At 50.8% G+C, this 22295-nt stretch overlaps 1 protein-coding gene across 2 annotated transcripts; it reads left to right on the forward strand.

The window, feature by feature from the left end:
• Nucleotides 1-4937: 4937 nt before the first annotated feature.
• Nucleotides 4938-20962, forward strand: CA2H7orf57 (chromosome A2 C7orf57 homolog). Of its 2 annotated transcripts, XM_078442611.2 has the most exons (10): nt 4938-5036; nt 5695-5862; nt 6104-6141; nt 10098-10283; nt 11989-12100; nt 12641-12794; nt 14191-14288; nt 15976-16193; nt 18221-18235; nt 20246-20962. In XM_078442611.2, the coding sequence occupies exons 5-10, from the start codon at nt 12084-12086 to the stop codon at nt 20290-20292; spliced, it is 549 nt and encodes a 182-aa protein (XP_078298737.2). In that variant the 5' UTR covers nt 4938-5036; nt 5695-5862; nt 6104-6141; nt 10098-10283; nt 11989-12083; the 3' UTR covers nt 20293-20962. The 2 variants fall into 2 exon arrangements, with proteins under 2 accessions (XP_078298737.2, XP_078298736.2); XM_078442610.2 differs by lacking the exons at nt 4938-5036; nt 6104-6141 and having other exon boundaries at nt 5702-5862.
• Nucleotides 20963-22295: the final 1333 nt, after the last annotated feature.

Consider the following 22295-nt stretch of genomic DNA (forward strand, 5'->3'; position numbering starts at 1 on the left):
CTCCTGTTACATCACCTTCTGTGACACATCATAATGGCCTAATGGCCGGGTCAGCTGGTGCACCTGCAGCCACACCCCACCCGCCACTGGGTCCTCCTGAGTGATGCATACGTGCTTTACTGCGATGCCTTCCGAGCAGCCCGTGTCGTGCTAAGGTCCCCCTGCACCCTCCTCTCTGCCGCCACAAATCAGGAATCTGCTGTGTTTGCTTCCAGAGTTTTTCCCAAGTGAAATACCGCAAACACAATGGGAGACCCCAAAATATCACTCCCCAATTGCACGCCTCTCCGTTCCTTCCCACGGGTGACCACCATCTGGACCCTGCTATGCACAATTCCCATTTGGTTCTAAAAATGTTATCACACAAATATGTATCCTTGAATAACATAACGGTGTGTGTATGATTTCAACTTAAATGACCTTTCTCAGCTTTTTTTTTTCCTGATGTTTATTTGTTATTGAGAGAATGAGAGAGCTCAAGCAGGGGAGGGGCAGACAGAGAAGGAGAGAGAGGGGACCCCAAGCAGGCTCTCTGCTGACAGTGCAGAGCCCGATGTAGGGCTCAGACTCAAGAAACATGAAACCACGGCGTGATATTCACCCCATTCCTGACCTGGTCACCCCCCCAGGCCCTACCCCCCCCCCCAAACAACATCACACTGGGGGTAAGGTTTCAACATATGAACTTGGGTGCAGGGTCAGGATGGGACATGACACACACTTGGTCTTTGCCGTCACGCTAAATGATGCCAATGTCTTCATCACCCTCAGTGATGCCCCTTCCCGACTGGGATCTAAACACCAGGCACATGCCTTGGAAACCTTGCAAGTGAAGCCGGCACACTGATGTATTTCTTAAAATGACTAGGACCCATTCTACTCCCTGGAATGAGGCAAGGAAGCAAAATACTACATTATTATAAAAAAAAAAAATTCATCTCTTGGGCACCTGGGTGGCTCCGCTCATGATCTCACGGTTCATGGGTTCGAGCCCTACGTCGGGCTCTGTGCTGACAGTCAGCTCGGAGCCTGGAGTCTGCTTCGGATTCTGTGTCTCCCTCTCTCTCAGCCCCTCTCCCCTGCTTTCACTCTCTCTCTCTCTGTCTCTCAAAAACTAATAAATGCTAAAAAAAGAAATAAAAAAAAATTCATCTCATTTTGAGATACAAAAGAAAACCCTACAACTCTTATTCTAAACATTGGTTTCTGATAGACTATATAATAATACAACTTGGGATGCCTGGGTGGCTTAGTCACTTGGGCGTCCGACTTCGGTTCAGGTCATGATCTCACTGTTTGTGAGTTCGAGCCCCGCATTGGCTCTGTGCTGACAGCTCAGAGCCTGGAGCCTGCTTCAGATTCTGTGTCTCCCTCTCTCTAACCCTCCCGCTCACAGTGTCTTTCTCTCTCAAGAAATGAATAAAACATTAAAAAAATAATTCAACTTAAAATAATAAACCATGTGTTTATTATTTCTCAAATACAACTTATTGACTTTGCATTTCTTCCAAACAATACAATTACCTTGGCCTTGTTTTTTTTTCTTTTAATGTTTATTTACTTATTTTGAGAGAGAGAGAGAGCAAGGCAGGGAGACAGAGAGACAGAGAGAGAGAGCATTCACACTTGCACACACACAAGCCAGGGAGGGACAGAGAGAGGGGGAGACAGAAGTCCCAAGCAGGCTCTGCACTGAGCTCATAAACCGTGAGTTCGTGACCCGAGCATAAATCAAGAGTCAGATGCTTAACTGACTGAGCCACTCAGGGGCCTGACCTTGGCCTTGTACACAAATTGTATTACAGGGATTTAATTTAAAACAATCTAAACTCTTCTGTCACTTAAGTATATTTTGTGTTCATTCTTTATCAACTTTTCCAAAAATTTTCCTATTATGCCTCAATCTTAAGCAAGGCATCTTAAATCCATTTTAAAATGTGAAATTTCTGTACCAAAAAAAAAAAAAAAAGAAAAGGAAAGGCCATTATCACTTTAACACATAATACAGGGCCCTGTAGAAGGTGCTGATGGGGACACGAAGAAATCCTGTCTCCCTCTGTGCCCACAGAGAGGACAGTTGGGTTCTCTAAGGTAGGCTGAAACCCCAAATTGCTATGTAATACCGAAATACTGAAATCTTTGTCAAAAAGAAGAGTTTGTCTTTAAATCACTTTAGATTATTATTTTTAAAAATACAACCCAGGGCACCTGGGCCATTCAGTCAGTTAAGCCTCTGACTTCGGCTCAGGTCATGATCTCATGGTTTGTGGGTTCGAGCCCTGTGTCAGGCTCTGTGCTGACAGCTCGGAGCCTGGAGCCTGCTTCGGATCCTGTGTCTCCCTCTCCCTCTGCTCCTCCCCTGCTCATGCTCCGTCTCTCTAAAATAAATAAATAAACTTAAAAAAAAACCAAAACCTACAACACACAACCCACACACAATTTAGAAATCCCTCCTGTAAGGTGAAACCCCAGTATAAAGATCATGCCACCGAGTTGAGGGGGTGGGTGGAGCCTCTGGGGGGAGGGGAGGGGCTGTCTAGGGAATGGAATTTAAACCAGGTCTTTTAGCTGCTGGAGACTGGAATCTATAACAAGGATGGGCAAAAGCAGAAATGGAGATGTGTCCTGGGAGCTGAAATAAATCGGCTTCAGTGAACCACAGGGGGGTAGACCACAACAGACTAGGCAGGCAGGACGCGATCAAGGGCTTTGAGAAATCAGAATTTGTACCCAAATGTTTTTTTTCCTTCTCAAAATATTCATACGCAGGAGCTATCTATAGGAGATATATTGAGAATAAGATACCTATATACATGATACATAATATAAATTTCGTATATGTATATTGATATAGTAAGATGCGTGTGACATAGATATCTACATACAGATAGGCATATAAGATATATATGATATACATTTTATCTAAACACCTACCAATAAAACTGCATAAAATGTGCATAAGTTGGGATTGTGTGGGAGGACATTTACAAGGGTAAACACTCAGAGCTGTTAAGTGACAGAAAGCCCGCTTGTGATAAAATGTAGGCAATGAAGGCTTTGAGATACTGTCGGTCTAAGCAGATCCTCCTGGGGCACGTTTTCAGCCGAGTTGCACCCTACCTAGATTCTTGTTTGATCTGTTATCTGCAAACACTGGTTTCCAGCACACTCCAGAAGTGGAGACTTTCTGCTAAGGGAATAATGACTCTTCATTGTTATTCAAATTACGATTTCCATTCACAAGGAATTCCAGTAAGTTCTCCCACTTCTATTAACCCACTGCTAAAACAAAGAGGGGCGCCTGGGTGGCTCAGTTGTTTAAGCGTCCAACTTCAGCTCAGGTCATGATCTCACAGTCCATGAGTTCGAGCCCCACGTCAGGCTCTGTGCTGACAGCTCAGAGCTCAGAGCCTGGAGCCTGCCTCGGATTCTGTGTCTCCCTCTCTCTCTGCCCCTCCCCCACTCATGCTCTGTCTCTCTCTCTCTCTCTCTCAAAAATAAATAAACATTAAAAAAAATTTAAACAGACAAAGATACTGGCTAGTCAGGACCCCTGCAGTTACTAGGATCAACTATTATTTACTTACTTATCTATTGGTTATTTTTAAATTTTATATATATATATATATATATTTATTTATTTATTTATTTTTTTGCTCTTTAATGTTTATTTTTGAGAGAGAGAGACAGAGCACAAGCAGGGGAGGGGCAGAGAGAGAGACACACACACACACACACACACAGAATCTGCATCGGGCTCCGGGCTCTGAGCTGTCCAGGCTCTGAGACGCTTGAACCCACAAACTGCAAGATCATGACCTCAGCAGAAGTCAGGTGCTTAACACCCTGAGACCCTCGGCACGCCTATTTCTAAAACTTTAAAATTTTTAGTTCCAGGGTAGTTAACAGTGTTGAATTCGTTTCAGGCGTACTACGATCAACTACTCTCAAAAACAACCTTCTCTTGACCCTACAATCCCCTCAGCACACGATGCTGTGACAAGTAAAAGGAAGCCCCTGTCACTCTTGGTCTCTGCGCAGAGTGGAGCAAACATTTGACAACGCAACGCCAAGTCTGGATTACCCGCATGACCGAGCGGGCTGCACACCCTGAAAATTCATCACAACATTACCTGAGAGCTGGTGAACCGCACTCAGGGTTCGTTCCGGTCACAAGAATTACCTTGTCGCCACCGAGTCAGTCCCAGCCCGCGCACCTGTGCAGACCCCAAATCCAGGCGGGGCGTTCGCACTGGGGTCACGTGTTCCGCAGAAACCTGAACGCTCTGCGGCGGAAACGTGGCCAAGGGCTTTTTAAAGTGTCTTTCAATTTGCAAAACAGGAATTCTCTCAAACACAGAAGGTATGGGGAAGGACTTTTACATGATCATTTCACTACCCATAGGCAGTTAGCAGAAATGGCTCTTTGCCGTTTTCCCAGGCACTTATTCGTCCTCCTATTTATTTTTATTTTTTTAAGTTTATTTTTTTAGTAATCTCTACACCCAACGTGGGGCTCAAGCTCACAACCAGGAGATCAAGAGTCGCATGCTCTTCCCACTGAGCCAGCCAGGCGCCCCTATTCCTCCTGGTTTTACAAATGCATTAAATAAACGGGAGATTGACAAGCAAATCTCGGTCTAGTTTTTTGTGGAAACTCCCTCGGGTGGAGCACCTGGGCGACCAGGTGGCAGGCCTCGCCCTCCAGCAGCGCGGCCCCACCCCCAACAGCAGCCCCTGCCCCCGCCCCCTCCCCGTCCTGGCTCCGCCCCTGCCGGGCCCCGGCGGTTGACAGGGGCCCGCGCTCCGCCCCTGGTCTTGATTGGCCGGCCGCTTCCCCCCTGGCTTCTCCGATTGGCTGCGGGCGCTCCCGCCGCGCCCACCGGTTGGCCACCGGGGCGTTGCCGGGACGACGCATGTTGTTGTGGTTTCGCGCCCGCTGGGAGTGTGGGCTGGGTTGCGCTGGCCCCAGCCGCCCGTGAGCACAGTAGTCTCCGGCGGTGCGCACAGCATTCAGGGAGACCCTCGGCCGGCGGGTGAGCGGGGCGGGAGGCAGGGGGCGGGGCGGGGCGGGGGCCACCTGTCACCCCGTGCCTGGAGAGCACCCGGCCACCTGCATGAGTCCCGCCGCCACGCGATCACACGCTGCCCAGCTGTGTACCCGCATGGACGTGCCCCTGCTGTATACCCGGCGGCTTGGATGTGCTCCTGCTGTATATCAGTGTGGTCGGGCCCCTGCTGTATACCCGTGCGGATGGCCTCCTGCTGTATACCCGTGTCGTCGTACCCCTGCTGTATACCCGTGTGGATAAACTCCTGCTGTGTACCCGTGTCGTGTGCCCCTGCTGAGTGCCGGACACAGACTTCCCTCTGCTGTATACCTGGCATGGATATATATGCTCCTGTGTATACGAGAGTGTGTATGCCCCTGCTGTATACCTGTGTGGATGGCCTCCTGATGCGTACCGGCTGTCACCTGCTGTCCCCTGTTGTGTGCCTGCGTGAACGTGCCCCTGCTGTGTACCCGCGTGCACGTGCCCCTGATGAGGTGCTCCTGCTGTATACCAGCATGCATGTGCCCCTGATGTATACAAGGCATGGACGTGCTCCTGCTGTATACCAGCATGCACATGCCCCTGCTGCATGGGGTCGTGTATGCCCTTCCTTAATGACGAGAGCCTGCATACCTGTCAGGTGGAGGTGGACGGAGAGGGCAGTCCCTCGGAAGTGGCCTCTACAGTCAGCACCAGGGGCGGTTCCCTCCTCACCCGTGGTCACCTGGTCCAGCCTGTCGCCTGTAGACCCGCATGAGGAACACAAACAAGGAGCTGCAGGGCGTCGCCAGCCGCTATGCTCCCTGCGGTGAGTGTCCAGCTAACAGAGCCCGCGGTTGTGTTCGCTCTCCGGAGGGAGGGCTGGCCCCCAGCCCAGCGTCCTGAGCGTGTGGGCACGTGGGGCTGGGGTGAAACTAACGGGATACCCTCAAAGAGAGCTGCTTCTGTGCCCCAGGGTCAAAGCAGCTTAAAGGGAGACATTAAAAGAAAAGGGGGGGGGGGGAAGCAAAAACACAGCTAGTCTTCTTTTTCTTTATTTTCGACAAAAGAAAACCAGGTTTCCCAGTGTTGTCTCAGCTGCTGGGAGGTAAGATCTCTGCAATTTTCCTGTAAATGGTTTGACTGTTGGTAAGCTGCTTCCTCCAGTGTTGATCCAGGGACTTCCTATCTCACCACCCATCTCCCGCTAGTACTTTAATCGTCTCCACATTTAGGTGCTGGACGCAGAAAATAAGAATTCGGTGGAGGCTGGTGGGGCAGTGGGGCTTCTCACTCAGCAGGGTTTGAAGCTGGGCAGAACGGAAGGAAAAAGAGGTGCATGCTGTGGTCTGTCTGGGCCTCTTGTTTTGATCCCCCCCTTTTTAAAAATTTTGTTTAATGTTTATTTTTGAGAGAGAGAGAGAGAGAGAGAGAGAGAGTGAGTGTGAGCAGGGGAGGGGCAGAGAGAGAGGGAGACACAGGATCCGAAGCAGGCTCCAGGCTCCGAGCTGTCAGCACAGAGCCCGACTCGGGGCTCGAACACAAGCACCTCAAGATCATGACCTGGGCCGAGGTTGGCCCTTAACTGACTGAGCCACCTAGGGCCCGATTTCTCTCCCTTTTGTGAGGGTTCTCCCCCTTTTGTGAGGGCGGGATGAAAGGCTGGACAAGAGGATTTGATGCTCCGCTGGGAGCCACAGGGTGGGAGCTGGCAGTCACCTGCCTCACTCACATCTGCTCAGAGGTGTTAGGAAGCCTGGCCGTGGCATTTCTAAATGAGCTTGTGAGATCTGACTGCTTTTGGTGACACCGTGGCTGTGCTGGGCACCTGGGTGTGTGTTTCGGGGGGAGGGCTGACAGGTTCCTCTTCGCCTCCGTGGGCTCTCAGCCTATATTGTGACTTCTCCAAGCCTTAGTTAGTGGCTTCCCCTGTATGCACAACACCAGTGGACACTGACAAATGGCATTCTCAGCACTTTTATACACTGACCCTTAACCTCAAAATGACTTGATGAGGTGTCATTAACCCTTATTGATAGACCTCACACTAGCCCAGGATGGCACCTCCCACGGGGGCTCCTCTGCCCAGGCTTTAACCCCTGCTCTGCAAGGCAGCCGCAGCCCAAAGGCAGGAATATGGCCGTCTGCGGGGCTAAGTGGGCACGTAATCCTGCCCTGTGTGTGACTAGAAGTCTGACAGCCCCTGGTCTTGAGTGTCAGAGCCCCTGTCTGCCTTCTCCTTATTGATAACATGAGGTGCTCCTGTCCTGCAGGTGGGGAGTCAGGGAGGGGCGCCTGGGTGGCTCAGTCAGTTGAGCTCAGGATCCCCAGGATCGTGGAACCGAGCCGTGTGTTGGGCTCTGTGCTGAGCGCGGAGCCTGCTTAAGATTCGCTCTCTCTCTCTCTCTCTCTGCTCCTCTCCTCTGCTTGTGCTCTCTCTAAAAAATAAAAATGAATAAAAAGAGCTGCTTAAAAAAAAAAAAGACCTGCATGATACCCAACCTGGTGGTTAAAAAAGAAAAAAAGAAACAAAGAAATCCAAATGATACTAATTGATCACCTTAATAATGATAGTAATTGCTATACAAGTACTAATAATTTCTAAGTGATGGAAGTTACAAGACAGCTCTCATTGTTTTCACTGTGTGTGTGTGTATGTGTGGTGTGTGTGCTCCTTTGCTCAGTTATAAATGCCCTACTGGAGTAGATTCAGTGCCTGCCCGAAGCTTCCAGTAATGAGAACCGGAAGGTACACTGTTTCCTGTGGATTAATTAGTAATCAAAACACAGAGAGGAAAAATAAAGCAAAGAGTGCGTGCCTTCCTTCTAAAAGAGAAAATTTTTGAGCAGAATATGATGAGTGCAGGAAGCTTCTTTGTGCTTCCTCCTAAAGCTCCAATGATCTGTGAGCTTCTGCTCCATTCTTTAGACCTTTCCCAGTGCTTTCTTCCATTCTCAAAAGCATAATGTTGATTCAGCTCATTACTGTCCTTTAGACATTAATTTTTGTTATGTTTAAACATCATTCGTTTTGATGCAGTGAACCCAGCTTTAGTTACAGGTGGAAATCGGATGTGTAAGCTCTTACCTTTAGAAGACAATCATTCGTGAGCTCCTTGTGTGTTACATGAATCAACTTCTTCAACACGGTTTTCCTGTGCTCCTACTGTATTAGAGTTCTCCAGAGCAACAGAACCAATAGGACGTCTGTCTATCTATCTATCTATCTATCTATCTATCTATCATCTATCTATCTATCATCTATCTTGAAAGAGGAACCAGCTCACATAGAATCTTCAGGGAAGAGCTGTAAAATTCCTCCCTCCCCCTGGAAGACCTTAGTCTTTTTCTCTTAAAGCCTTCCACTGGTTAGATGTGGCCCACCCACATTATGGAGGGCGATCTGCTTTAATCAGAGTCCACTAACGTAAATGTGAATCTCATCTGAAAAATATCTTCACAGAAGCATCTAGAAAACATTTGACCAAAAATCTGGGCACCATGGCCCAGCCTAGGTGACACATACTATTATTCATCATACCTGTTGGGAGCCTGGCACTGTGTTAGACCCTGAAGGTCATGAATCTGTGACAGCGCATTCCAATAAGTGCTCGTAAATGTACGAGTCGCGTGTGTCACATTAATGGCATCTGTTGTATTTTACATTCTTCCTTCATTTTGTTTCCCAAGTTTTCAATCAGCAGGGATATTTTTTCTTACATTTGGACTAATCCGTTTCTGCTGCAGAGTCACCTGAAGCACCTGCAGTCCGGGTGTCCCCAGTGTCTTCTCTTTGCGGGATCATAGGTGGACCCTGGTCACTGAAGGTCTCTGGGGTTCCGCCCCCACCTCTCGTGCCTGGCAGGGCCGTCCTGGACACCCTCAGCTCCTGCGCCCACTTAGGGGCCCCGTGGCTTGTGGGGTTCAGACCGAAGAAGGGAGGAAGGGCAGACAGCGGGCTGCCTTCCTTCTCCTCTGGTTCATCCGTGCAGTGCCGCACCTCCTGTCCCCTTGGTCCTTGCTCACCATGCTCCAACTCTGTGGGACCCACTTAAGATTTCCCGGGAGCTAGGCTCAGCCACCTCACGTGCCCGCGGTCCGAGGAGGTCTTCCATAACACGTGGCTGCCTGGCCGAGGTCCTGGCTTCTGCTTGTCCCCTTGCACTTGTGACTTCTCTCTCGTGGGCCCCACTGTGGCCTCAACGCAGATGAAGGGAGCAGAGAGGTTTATGTGCTGGGTTCCCACGTCTGAGAGGTGGCCCACCTGGGCTCCGGCCCCAGGGCATGGGACGTGGGAGGTGGGGGGGGGGGGCTCCCCATGGGGCCCGGTCCTGCCCCTTCCTGCTCCTGTCAGGCTGCTGGCCTCGCTCTCTGAGGCTGCTGCTGCTGTGATGGGTTTGTATCTCAGTGTCTTTAGTATACTGAGTTCAACAGATCTTGGCCAGCACTGGACACATGTCCCGGACGCTGGCCTGCAGTGTTTTAAGTGAGTATGAACTTTGCGGGAATGCGTATTCCCCAATATATCCAGAAATGCAGTTTACTGCCAGTTCCACAGAGGAGAGAGAGCAGGGGACACACAGGAGGGGATCTGGTACCTTGGAGGACACCCTGTTTCTACCTCTTTGGAGCAGATGTGCAGCCTGTAGCAGAGGAACAGCAGGGCCTCATAGAGGGAGATCTTCCTTTGGGTGGGATCAGCGGCTTAACCCACACAACCTCAGCGCAGGCATTCGAAAGAGAGCATTTTCTCCCCACTGGTCTCCTGTGATGGTGTCTCCTGTGCAAATGTCCTGTGGCGGTGTCTCCTGTGCTGATTCCTGTGGCGGTTTCTCCTTGCAAATGTCCCATGGTGGTATCTCCTGTACTGATGTCCCGTGGAAGTTTCTCCCGTAGTGATGTCCCGTGGTGGTTTCTCCTATACAAACGTCCCATGGTGGATTCTCCCATGCTGGTGTCCTGTGGAGGGTGAGATGCTCTCCCTGGCATGGCTATGTTGTGGGCAGTGGGGCACACCAACTTGAACTCTGGGTAACAAGCGGACTTCCCACCCCTCTCCTCCAGACTGGTATTACCACCTTCCCGTGAAGCGGTCTGAGAAGCCCATCGACGCCCCCCCGGCTTCCCAGATCCCCGGCCTCAGTGACTTGAGTGAGCCTCCCAACGGGCACCTGCCGGGGCCGCGCAGGTACTGGATCAAGGAAACCGACTCGGAGTATGTGAAGCTCGCGAAGCGAGGCGGCCGGCCCGGTAAGAACCCCACGCGCGCCCAGGGTCCCTGCTGTGTGGACAAGGGGATTGGGTCGCGCTGGTCACCCTTTCCTCCATGTAAATATGTTGCTGAAGAACCTAGAAGTTCTGCCCAAAGCCTTGGGACGCCAGGGGTGGCGGACGCAGCGCGGGGCTTGTGTAACCCGCAGGATGTGCCCACTGTTGACAACAGCATTGACGAGACTGAATGTGCAGAACTGGCTTGTGAGAGGCACCTTTGCAGGGGTTACCTGCCCCATGTCATTGTCACTCGCAGAAGGTGTGTCCCTGCGACTTCGATGGCCTTGTGGGGACAGCCGGCTCTCCAGTGTGCCCAGAGCCCATTCCCACGGCCGATTCCCGTGGCCCATTCCCGGAGCCCATTCCCGTGGCTCGTTCCCGTGGCCCGTTCCCGTGGCCCGTTCCCGTGGCCTGTTCCCGTGGCCCATTCCCGTGGGCCCCTTCCCGTGGCCCATTCCCGTGGCCCATACCTGTGGCCCATTCCCGGGGCCCATTCCCATGGCTTATCCTCATTGCCTTCGTCCCGGGTTCTAATGTGTTTTCAATAACAAAGACCCTGCACAGGAGTCTGCGGCGATGGTGGGGAACGTCTGCCTCGACCTGTGATTTGTCTGAGAAATACTGCCTGGTCATGCTCAGAGACTGTCGAGCAGGGGCAGGGGTCAGCCCCGAAAGGCTTTAGAAAAGTCCAGAACAATCCATTCCACTCGCTCCATGCAAGGCTGGGACAGGACTGTGATGTCCTTCCACCCCCCTCTCCACTCCCCTGCCACTGGTTTAGGGAAAGTCAGTAGGATCGCCAGCACAATCTGGATGGGTATGCAGGTTAGACAAGACAGTCGCGTGTGCACTGACTTCCTGGTGCGGATCGTGGGCTGGGATCATGTGACAACTGTCCTCTAGAGCCTGCCGCCCCCAGGTCTGTGAGGGGGTCCCTAACTGCCCCCAAACAGCAGGGACAGTGACAATACCAATGTGGGGGGGAGGAAGAGGGAGGGAGAGAGGGAGGCAGCAAAGGTGAAATGAGACACGAGCATCTGGAGGAGGCCAAGAGGAATCCATGCTGTTCCTGCCACTTTCCCCTAATCTGAAATATCTGAAAACCAAAAGCGACATAAAGTGCTAAACATTCCCTACGGATCCTAAGCAATCAGTGACAGCTGGCTCAGGAGCAAGCAGGGTCAGACCCCACCCCCCCCGCCGTCCCCGCCTTCCTGTTGACCCCTTTGGGCCCCCAGCGAGGCAGGGGGTTCGGGAGCAGGGTGGGTCTCAGGCTCTGTCCCTGTCCCGGGACTCCAAGGGGAGGCCCTGATTACCAGCTCCCCTCACCCACGTTCCCTGGGAAGTCTGCGAGGACAGCTGCACAGCCACGGAGAGCAGTCAGACTATGCAGGGGTAGGTGAGGGGGGCAGCCAGCCCACAGTCCCCGTGTCCCCACGGATGTCACCTGGGATGGTGGATGTCGGCACACACGGGTGCCAGTTCAGTAGCTGGGCAGGATTTGGGGGGAGGGGTGCACATCTGGGCACGTGCACGGGCAGGGGGGGACCAGGCACAGTCCTGCCCACCTGAGAGCGCAGAGGTGACTCTGGAAGTCACAGGGCACACCCCCCCCCCCCACACACACACACACCGCTGTCAATGGTGACCTGTGTGCTCACAGCTGCGTCTTTTTGGCTCTGAGATCTGCTGAAGCACCTGGTGGTGGCCGGGACCAGGAAAGCCTCCCCGGTTGCGTACTCCCTGCCAGACTGGTACATTCACCACAGCAAGCCGCCCATGGCCGAGCAGAGGCAGTGAGTATCCCAAGGCCTCCTGGGCCATCTCTGTAGCGAGAGGTAGCTCACTGTGCATTTCATTCATTCATTTATTTATTTTTAAGGTTTGTGTATGTATTTTGAGAGAAAGAGAGATTAAGCAGGGGTGGGGGGAGAGAAAGAGAGAATCTCAAGCAGACTCCAGGCTCAGAGCTGTCAGCACAGAGTCCGATGTGGGGCTCAAACCCATGGACCATAAGATCATGACCTAAGCCAAAGTCTGACGCTTAACCAACTAAGCCTGCCAGGTGCTGAGGCAGTACACAGTTGGGCAGGGGTGTGGCATAAGTGATCACAGAGTCCCCCAAGCCTGCCTGAAGGAGAGGGGAGGGAGGGGGGGGGGGAGGGAGATGGACAGGAAGAGGAGGGGGAGGGGAGGAAGAAAGGAGGAGGGAGAGGGGAGGGAAAGAGGGAGAGGGGAGGGAGGGAGAGGGACAGGAAGAGGAGGGGGGAGGGGAGGAAGAAAGGAGGGGGGCAAGGAAGTGGCACCAGGCTGGGTGCTCCCACCTGTTTCTGCAGGATCCCTGCCATCTCCATGCCGGATTACATGGTGTATGAAGAGTTTAACCCGGATCAGAACAACGGTAACTATGAGTCCAGAAGAGGGCCTTTCGACTTTGACGTGAAAACCGTCTGGCAGAGGGAGGCAGAGGAACGTGAGGAGAAAAAAAAGGTGACTGGGGTCTGACAGCAGCGTCCCCCTGCTTGCGGCTCCCTGAATAAGCCATGTAGCCGATGGCTGTGTGTCTCGTTCATGGTTCTGTGTGTTAAATGTTTATTATTTTGAGAGAGGGGAGGGGCAGAGAGAGAGGGAGACACAGAATCCGAAGCAGGCTGTCAGCACAGAGCCCGACACGGGGCCAGAACCCACGAACTGTGAGATCCTGACCTGAACCGAAGTAGGACGTTTAACTGACTGAGCCACCCAGGTGTCCCTGGATTTTTTAAAAAATTATTTATTTATTTATTTTGGCGGGGGGGGGGGGGCAGTGGGCAGAGAGAGAGGGAGAGAATCCCAAGCAGCCTCCGCACTGTCAGCACAGAGCCTGATGCGGGGCTGGAACTCACAAACGGTGAAATCAAGACCCGAGCTGAAATCAAGAGTGGGACGCTTAACCGACTGAGCCCCCAAGGCGCCCCGATGTGGACTGTTTTCAGGATCTCTGGGTGCCACAGCACAGGTTTAGGGGACCTTTGAAATGCTAAAGGCCGCACAGCCCCCCATCAGGCGGGGTCATCTCTGGAGCCATTGACGGAAGCTGTGTGCGAGGTGCGGGTGACAGCCAGGGGGACGAGCGCCCGTCAGGGACCACCCGGACATCAGCCCTGTATCTTCACTTTGCTTCCGTGCACAGCTTGCCGGAACCGCCCACAGCCCGCAGGCCTTTGGCATGGCTAGAGTAAGACCTTGAACGTGGACGGGCATGAGCCACCAAGTGAACCTAGTAGGTTGTGCTGGATTTGACGAGTGTCCAACCCCAGCCTCTGGTGAGGGCCTGGCTGTTCCCCCGCTCTTCCCCTCTGGGCCTCCGGGCATGGATCTGGGTGGGACGTGGAGTCGACATGTGGCAGACAGGAGACAATATTTCGGCCAAAATGTCACCCGTGGACGGCCAGCATTATGGAGTCTCACACACCTGCAGGATCGTGTCTCGTCTTTCCCAAAGGCCCCCCCTTGTCTTCCTATGAATGTTTGCAATACGTCCCTGGGTTTGTGGGCGTCCTTGTTTCTCTGTTCATTTTTTTGTGTTTTCCTGTAGCATTTTCCCCTATTTCGTTACAATCTAATCTACACCTTTTTGCCGAGCACCGTTCCAGGAGTTTTGACAAATGCACCCATTGTATTACCTCCACCACCATCAGGGCGCAGAGACGGTCCGTGGCTCCCACACTCCCAAGGCCCTTTGCAGCCAGGCCCGGCAACTGCTGCCGAATCACGGAGAGTCTCCACGACGTAACCGTTTTATGGGACTTTTGTCGAGTTGTGTGGCCGGTGACGTAATGACCATGCTCATAGGCGGTCCTTCTCCACCGTCTGTGAGTCTCCTTCTCCTGTTTTCCCTCAACAGGTGCGGCTACCAGCCATCAACTCCAAGTACCCGAGCAAAGTGGGGACCCCGCTTGGCCCCAAAGAGCCTGCAGGAAGCAGACTGTCCTTCCCTCCCATGTAAGTGCACGGACAGAACGAGTGCTGTCTGGGTCAGGTTCAGGTTTGGTCTCTTCGGTGCTCCGTCTGGGGGACAAAGTGACAATGATGGCAACAAGGCACTGGGCTGGTGGCGGCCTAATGATGTTGCCTTCCTGGCAACGCGTGTTGGAGACACGACGTTGATGTCACGCCCCATAGCCCGGCCTCACCCGCTGGGCTCCTCGTTCGCTGGTCCCCCCCTGACATCCGTCGTGGCCCCGTGGAGCACAGCCGTCCCCATCCACATCTTCGCCGTGTGGGTGCCGAACTTCTCCAACCAGTGGTTCTGTCTCCGTGAGCCTGTGTCCTGCCCGAGACGCCCCTGGGGACCCTGTCCTCAGCAAGGCTCACCTTTTAAATTCGGGGCCATCAGCCTTACATGAGTCTGTTGTCCCATCCTGACTTTATCTGTCACCAAGGCCTGGACCCCGTGTCCGCAGCTGGCGGTGGGTGCTCTGACTGTGCACGGCTGGCAGAACCCCAGTTAGTGCCAGAAGTCACGTCACCAGTTATCCGACTGGTTCCTCCTGCAGCCTCCGGTCCCGTGGGAGATAAACAGCAGGACAGACCTGAGAGCACCACGCTGACACTGGGGGTGGAGAAAATATATACTTAGAGGGTGGGGGACACTGGGAATACCCTTCACCACAGAGCGATTTGCGGGTTAGGAGCCCGAGGCTCAGAGAGAGCAGGTGACCTGTGTCACCTGTCCGACTCCATCCACGTCCAAGGCCCCCGTCACTCTTCAGCGTAGGTGAGACCCGTGAACGTGCAGTCGCTGGCTTAATGGCAGATAGAAGGCAAAGCTGTGCAGAGAGTGGTAGATCATCTTTTGTTTTTGGAGTTTATTTATTTAAGCAATCTCTACACCCAACGTGGGGCTCAAACTCTCGACCCCGAGGCCAGGAGCCATAGGCTCCACTGTGTCAACCAGCCAGGGGCTCGACCGGCAGATGACCATTAACGTCAAGGAAGACCTCATTTAGAAAGCGATCATTTGTGAAAGAAATGGTAGAGTCCGGGCAACCCGTCACGACCAGGGGAGGGGGGTGTGAAGTTTTCGTCCCTGTGAAAAGCAGCATCATTAGTTTTCTACTTGGATGTCCTGAAGACAGGTGGTGGAAGGTGGATTCTGCAGGCTCTCGGCACATACAGGGATGATAGCAAGTGCGTTTGCTTTAAAAAAAATTCTTTTTAACATCTGTTCATTTTTGAGAGCAAGGGAGACAGAATACTAGTGGGGGAGGGGCAGAGAGGGAGACGCAGAATCCCAAGCAGGCTCCAGGCTCCGAGCCGTCAGTGCAGAGCCCGACACGGGGCTTGAACTCACGAACCGTGAGATCATGACCTGAGCTGAAGTTGGATGATTAACTGCGCTCTGAGCCACCCAAGTGCCCACCAAGTGTATTTTCTTATGCTGAACACGGGGAGAGAGACATTGAGACTGAGAAAGGAGAGAGAGAGAGAGAGAGAGAGAGAGAGAGAGAGAAAGAGAGGGAGGGAGGGAGAGAGAGACAGAGGCAGAGAGAGGGACAGAGAATTATCCCTGTTGGGTTTTAAGGGGCGATAACATATCCAAGTTATTAGCAGTATGCTCACTGCGGACTGTTCTGGATTGTCATTAACCTTTGTACTAAAGTTTGGCACTAATTTCTCTCTTTTTGAGGCCCGGGCAAAAAACCAGTTCACCCACCAATTTTTCCAAACTTATCAGCAATGGGTACAAGGATGAGTGGTTGCAGCAACGAGCTGACTCAGATGGGAGGGCCCTGCGGACACCGGGAGCAGCCCCACCGTCCACGTCTGCGCAAGACCCCGGAGGGCTCCAGGGTGGAGGCCCGAACCCAGACCTGGAGCTGCTCGAGGGCTCCGAGGACGCTCAAGGTGAAGTGCACCCCGCAGTCCCTGTCTGCTGTGGTTTCTGTTCCTTGGGACGGCCCCTCGGGCTTTTTCTTTTCTCATTCTGGATCTCGAGCTGAGTAATCTAAACACCACGTAAAATCCTACAGAAGCATGGAGGTCACACATACTCAGGAGGATTGTACAGGTTTTGCTTTTCTCCTCTTTATTCACGCGAATCGCATGAGTCATGATCGCTGTGGCTTTGAGAGAGATGGAGAGAGAGAGCAAGGGAGGGGCAGAGAGAGACGGAGAGAGAGAATCCCAGGCAGGGCTCCCCGTGCACTGTCAGTGTAGAGCCCGACGCGGGGCTCAAACCCACGAACCTTGAGATCATGACCTGAGCCGAAATCAAGAGTCAGAGACTTAACCCACTGAACCATCCAGGTGTCCCTTTATGTTTTCTTTTAATTTCAAATCTTTCAATACGTCACATACACACAGACAAATAAGATACCAAACGATATCACATTTAGTGTCCTTGGATCTAAGATCCTGGCCCCTATGATGCGTGAACTTCTGTGTAGACAGCCGGTCCCCTTTGGGGCAGGTTCATAAGAAGCCCTCAGGTCTGCACACAGAACTCATGGTTCATACTTGAAATTATTCTGTTATCCACATTTCTTTTTTTTTTTAATTCTTTTTATTAAAAAAAAATTTTTTTTAGTGTTTATTTTTGAGCGAGAAAGAGAGACAGAGTATACGTGGGGAAGGGGCAAAGAGAGGGGGAGACACAGAATCCAAAGCAGGCTCCAGGCTCTAAGCTGTCAGTACAGAGCCCAATGTGGGGCTTCAGCTCACAGACTGTGAGATCATGACCTGAGCCAAAGTCAGACGCTTAACCGACTGAGCCACCCAGGTGTAACCCCTCCCCCCCATTATCCACATTTCTTAAACTTTGTTATTAAATTCTGAATAGTTTGGAAGTGTCCCTGTAATTAGATGTTCCAAATATTATATTAGTTTTGATTTTTACCAGTCATAGCGACGGGTGGAATTAGTCTTAGTTTTGGCTACATCCATCGTAAAGCCCATCGAGTATTGTTTACTTTCTGTGGCTCGGTGATTATTGGCCATTTGCCTGTAGGCAGTTTGTTTTTTTCTCTTGAGGCTTCATTTCTTTGGTTAAGAAGGAAGGAGATGTGTTATGTCTCTACAAGCATCTGAAGTGCTTTATATGTATGTTTGTCAGCAAGGTCTCTGCCCGCCTTTGCTGGCCAGTCCCTTACTCTGAGGGTAGCCACTCCCGACAGACCCCACGTGAGGGGATGCTGTCCGTGCACCTGCTTCGTGCCCCCACCACAGGGGCCCGGCCACTTCTATTGATGATGTGTCTTCTCTCTGTCGTAAAATGGATGTGTGACAGGTTCACATTTGATGCCAATAAAAAGTGCACTTTCGAACTTTTCCATGCTGGTTGTGTTCTGTGGCTTAGTGTTTTCAGTGATACAGCCTTTTACGAAGTCTTCTAAGTGATTATTTAAAGTATTAATTCTTGGGGCACCTGGGTGGCTCAGTTAGTTAAGTGTCCAATTTCAGCTCAGGTCATGATCTCACGGTTTGTGAGTTCAAGCCCCATGTGGGCTCTGTGCCGACATCTCAGAGTCTGGAGCCTGCTTCGCATTCTGTGTCTCCCTCTCTCTCTGCCCATGCTCTGTCTCTCTCTCAAAAATAAATAAACATTAAAAAAATTTAAAGTACTAATGCTTTTAAAATTTATTTTTGAGAGGGAGAGAGTGCGAGTGGGGGGAGGTGCAGAGAGACAGAGAGAGAGAGAGAGAGAGAGAGAGAGAGAGAGAGAGAGAGAGAGAATCCCAAGCAGGCTCCATACTGTCACCACAGAGCTGGATGTGGGACTTGAAATCACAAACCATGAGATCACGACCTGAGCCGAAATCAAGAGTCAGACGCTTAACCCACTGAGCCACCCAGGTGCCCCCGCAAAGTGCTAATTCATTTAGTACCAACTCTCTTTGACTAAATTGAACTCCTGTACTTGTTCTTTGTTACAGATTCTCCTTCTCCAAGTGAGTACTTCTAGAGAAACCGAGTGCGCCCAAATATGAAAAGTGTCCCCCACGCAAAAATATCGATGGACGGAGGTAGTTAGCTCTGAAGCTGAAGCTTCTGGGCAGCCGGGCCGTCCTTCTCCGAACTGGATGTGTTCTTACCACAAGGGGCGCCAGCGACACTTAAAAATCAGCGTCCTGGGAACACAGTTTGGGGGCACAAAGAGAAGGAGCAAGTCCGTCAAGATTCTTTTGTTGTCTTATGCGCATTCTCCAAGACGAGAGAGAGAGAGAGAGAGAGAGAGAGAGAGAGAGAGAGAGAGAGAGAGAGAGAGAGAGAGATTGACGCCCTGGTTTAGTCCAGAGACCCGTTTGGTTACACACGGTGACAGAGGTCTCGATAATGGGACAGGAATGACCTGGCCCTGGGCGGTGGGGGCGCAGGGGGGCTCCCGCATGGGCGGCAGGTTCACAGGTACCCCCCCCCCCCCCAGCGATATAGCAGGATGATTGTCATGGTCTTTCTGCACTGCCTTCAGTAGGTGGAACTTACTTTACTGCCAGTGAAATAGATGATCCAGTCAAGGAATTCTCGCCTGATATTAGCACGAGTTTATAAACTTTTCTATCAGGAAACAAATCATGGCACGTGCTACATCATCCCTGTGCTTAAAGTAGAGAAAGGGGAAACCAACCCCTTCCCCGCCACCACCACCCCCCCCCCCCCCATCATCATCTGATCTCAGAGGAACAGAAAGGCTGGGGAAGCCACACAGCCCTTGTCACCTGTGACTGGGTGCCCCTGCCTCCCTGCCCCTGGGTCGCTGAGGCTCCTGTCCCCACCAGAATCTCCCGTGCCCCGGGCCCTTCTCTTCTGGTTCCTGTTTCTTCTCCTGTCGGTCTTGGCTTTTAACTTGATCAACCGCAACAGCCAACCCAGAACTTGCCTTTTCCCTCTGACCGGAAAGCCCTCCACTGAGAGCCTGGCTCTTTCTGGATCTCAGCCAGGCTTCTTACTGATGCTTTTTTTTTTTTCCTTACTGCAATTTTTGCAGCTGTTCTAGGTGTGTCTTTGGTGTGCTGGAAAGCTGGCCCATCGCTGCTGGCCCAGATTTCTAGTTTGAAAGAGCCAGCATTGCTGAAGGCACTTGGTGCAAAGGAAGGAGCCAGGCCGTGTCCTCTGGGGCCGGGGAAGCACAGGGACCCTTCGTCCTGCCTGCTCCTTCCCTTCAAGTTCAGCTCAACACATTTCTGTCAGTGTCCGCAGGGCCTTTTCAGCACACGGGGACACAGACCAGAAGGTGGACGGGGCCCCTGCCCTTGTCCAGCGGTGCACGGGCTGCAGACGGGAGGTTTCTCGTATGACTTGTGCTTGGCTTGTGGGTGGGACCGTGCGTTACATTTTTATGTAGATGTCAGGAGTAGTTTTCAAAAGTAGGTACAGAAACATGTGCTTTCTTTATTTTTTTAAGTTTGTTTTTATTTATTTTGAGAGAGATAGAGAGCAAGTGGGGGAGGTACAGAGAGAGAGAGGGAGAGAGAATCCCAAGCAGGCTCCACACTGTCAGTACAGAGCCTGACATGAGGCTTGATCCCATGAACCAGGAGATTATGACCAGAGCCCAAACCAAGAGTTGGACACTTAAACCGACTGAGCCACCCAGGAGCCCCAACATGTGCTTTCGTTTAGTTAAAATTAATAGGTTAAATTTCTTAATATACAGGGGAGCCCAGGTGGCTCAGTTGGCGAAGCGTCCGACTTCGGTTCAGGTCATGATCTCGTGGTTCATGAGTTCAAGTCCCACGTCGGGCTCTGTGCCGACAGCTCGGAGCCTGGAGCCAGCTTTGGATTCTGTGTCTCCCTCTCTCTCTACCCCTCCCCCCACCCCAAAATAAATAAACTTAAAAAAAAATTCTCTCAAAAAAATTTTAAAAAATTTTTCCTTAAAAAACTTCTTAATTTACAAAAAATGTGATCTTTATTGCTCTTTTCCCCGTCAACTCATCTCTTCCCTTTTTGCATTGCAGGGGCGACTACATCTCCATCGGCATCTGTACCAGGAGAGCTCAAATAAGCCCCTGCGATCATTTTCTGATGGCTGAAAAAGATGTGACTGCATCACAACTATACTTCTGAGGCTCCTGCTATATTTGACGAGCATAGATTCTTATGAACTAAGTTACCTTCTAGCCGATTGGGTGTCACTGTTGCATAGATGGTACCAATGTTGGGTGTCGCTTCCTGTATTTCTCTGGGATGTGAATCACGGGGCTTGGGGACGCTGCGTCTCACTGGCCTGGGGTGTCCCAGTGTCTTGGAACCAACCCCTTCCCCCCCACCCTCAACCCATCAGCATCTGACCTCACCTGCTCCTGTGTGAGTCTCCATTGGTGACATTTCTATTGAAATCAACCTATTTAGACCCTTAACTAGAAGAAACTCACAGTCTTTTCCATTATTTGGTCCTGTAATACCTATAGAGATGATATTCTCTGTTTCAAAAAAAACTTGAGAATATTGTGACATAGTTTACACTAAGAAAAAATTACTACTATCATTATGCCTTAAAGTTGTAAACACCTGATGTGAAAGCATCATATCATATGCCAGTTTAAAATGTTTGCTAATCTTTTTTGCATAGGCTGAAATTCATATTACACATTTATTATTTTGTATCATTTAAGTAAAACTATGTCTCATTTTAATATTTAACCTAGTAGTTTTAACAATGGTTTTTTAACTAATCAGACTGAATTTTATTATTTTATAAATTTTGCGATTGCTACATGTAAGTAATTAGCATTGCAATGTGGTTTTATAAAGTTTTATTTATTTATTTTGAGAGAGAAAGAGGGAGAGAGAAAGAGGGAGAGAGAAAGTGTGAGCAGGGGAGGGGCAGAGAGAGAATCCCAAGCAGGCTCTGCTCTGTCAGCACAGAGCCCGATGCGGGGCTCGAACTCACAAACCGTGAGATCATGACCTGAGCGGAAATCAAGAGTCAGATGCTCAACTGACTGAGCCTCCCAGATGCACCTAGAACTGTAGTTCTTCAAACGAGATACTTAGCTGGGCATCTGTGCTGTGTGAGCAAACTGAGGAAACATTTCCATAGGGAAATGTGTGAGCATGAGACAGTGTGGATGGCTGGTCATATGGAGTAAAAATGGGACAGTCAACCCTGAAACAACCTGGACTTGAACTGTGCGGGTCCACTGACAGGTGGACATTCTACAGGACAGCATTACAGATGTGTTCTCTCTTCCTTAAGATTTTTTTCATTTAGTTTTCTCTTCTCTAGCTTACTGTCCTGTAAGAACACAGTATGTGATCCATAGAACGTACAAAACGTGTTCGTCGACTGTTGATGTTATGGGTCAGACTTTTGGTTAACAGTAGGCTGTTAGTAGTTAAGCCTTTTGGGAGAAACTTATATGTAGATTTTCAACTGTGTGGGAGGTCAGGCAAATTATGTTCTATAACCACATTGGAATCAATAATAGAAAGGAATAATGGAAATCAATAACAGAAGGAAAACTGGGTATTTCACAATTATGCAGAAATTAACACATTGGGAAGTGACTGACAGGTCAAAGAGGACATCACAGGGAAATTAGAAAATACTTAGAAATGAATGAAATAAAACCACAACATACAAAAACATATGGGATGGGGGCGCCTGGGTGGCTCAGTCGGTTAAGCGTCCGACTTCGGCTCAGATCATGATCTCGCGGTCTGTGAGTTCGAGCCCTGCATCGGGCTCTGTGCTGACAGCTCAGAGCCTGGAGCCAGTTTCAGATTCTGTGTCTCCCTCTCTCTGACCCTCCCCCGTTCATGCTTTGTCTCTCTCTGTCTCAAAAATAAATAAACGTAAAAAAAAAAAAAAAAAAAAAGTATGGGATGCCGTGAAGGCAGGGCTCAGAGGGATATTTATAGCTGCAATGCCTGCATTAAATAGTAATAAAGATCTCAAATCAAAGAGACAGAGAAAAGAAAAGAAAAGAAAGATCTCAAATCAACAACCTGACTTTACTATCTCAGGGAACGAGGAGATGAGCAAACTAAACCCAAAGCTGGCAG

Source organism: Panthera onca, chromosome A2 (assembly GCF_046562875.1).
Source record: "Panthera onca isolate mPanOnc1 chromosome A2, mPanOnc1 haplotype 2, whole genome shotgun sequence".
Taxonomy (NCBI): Eukaryota; Metazoa; Chordata; class Mammalia; order Carnivora; family Felidae; genus Panthera; species Panthera onca.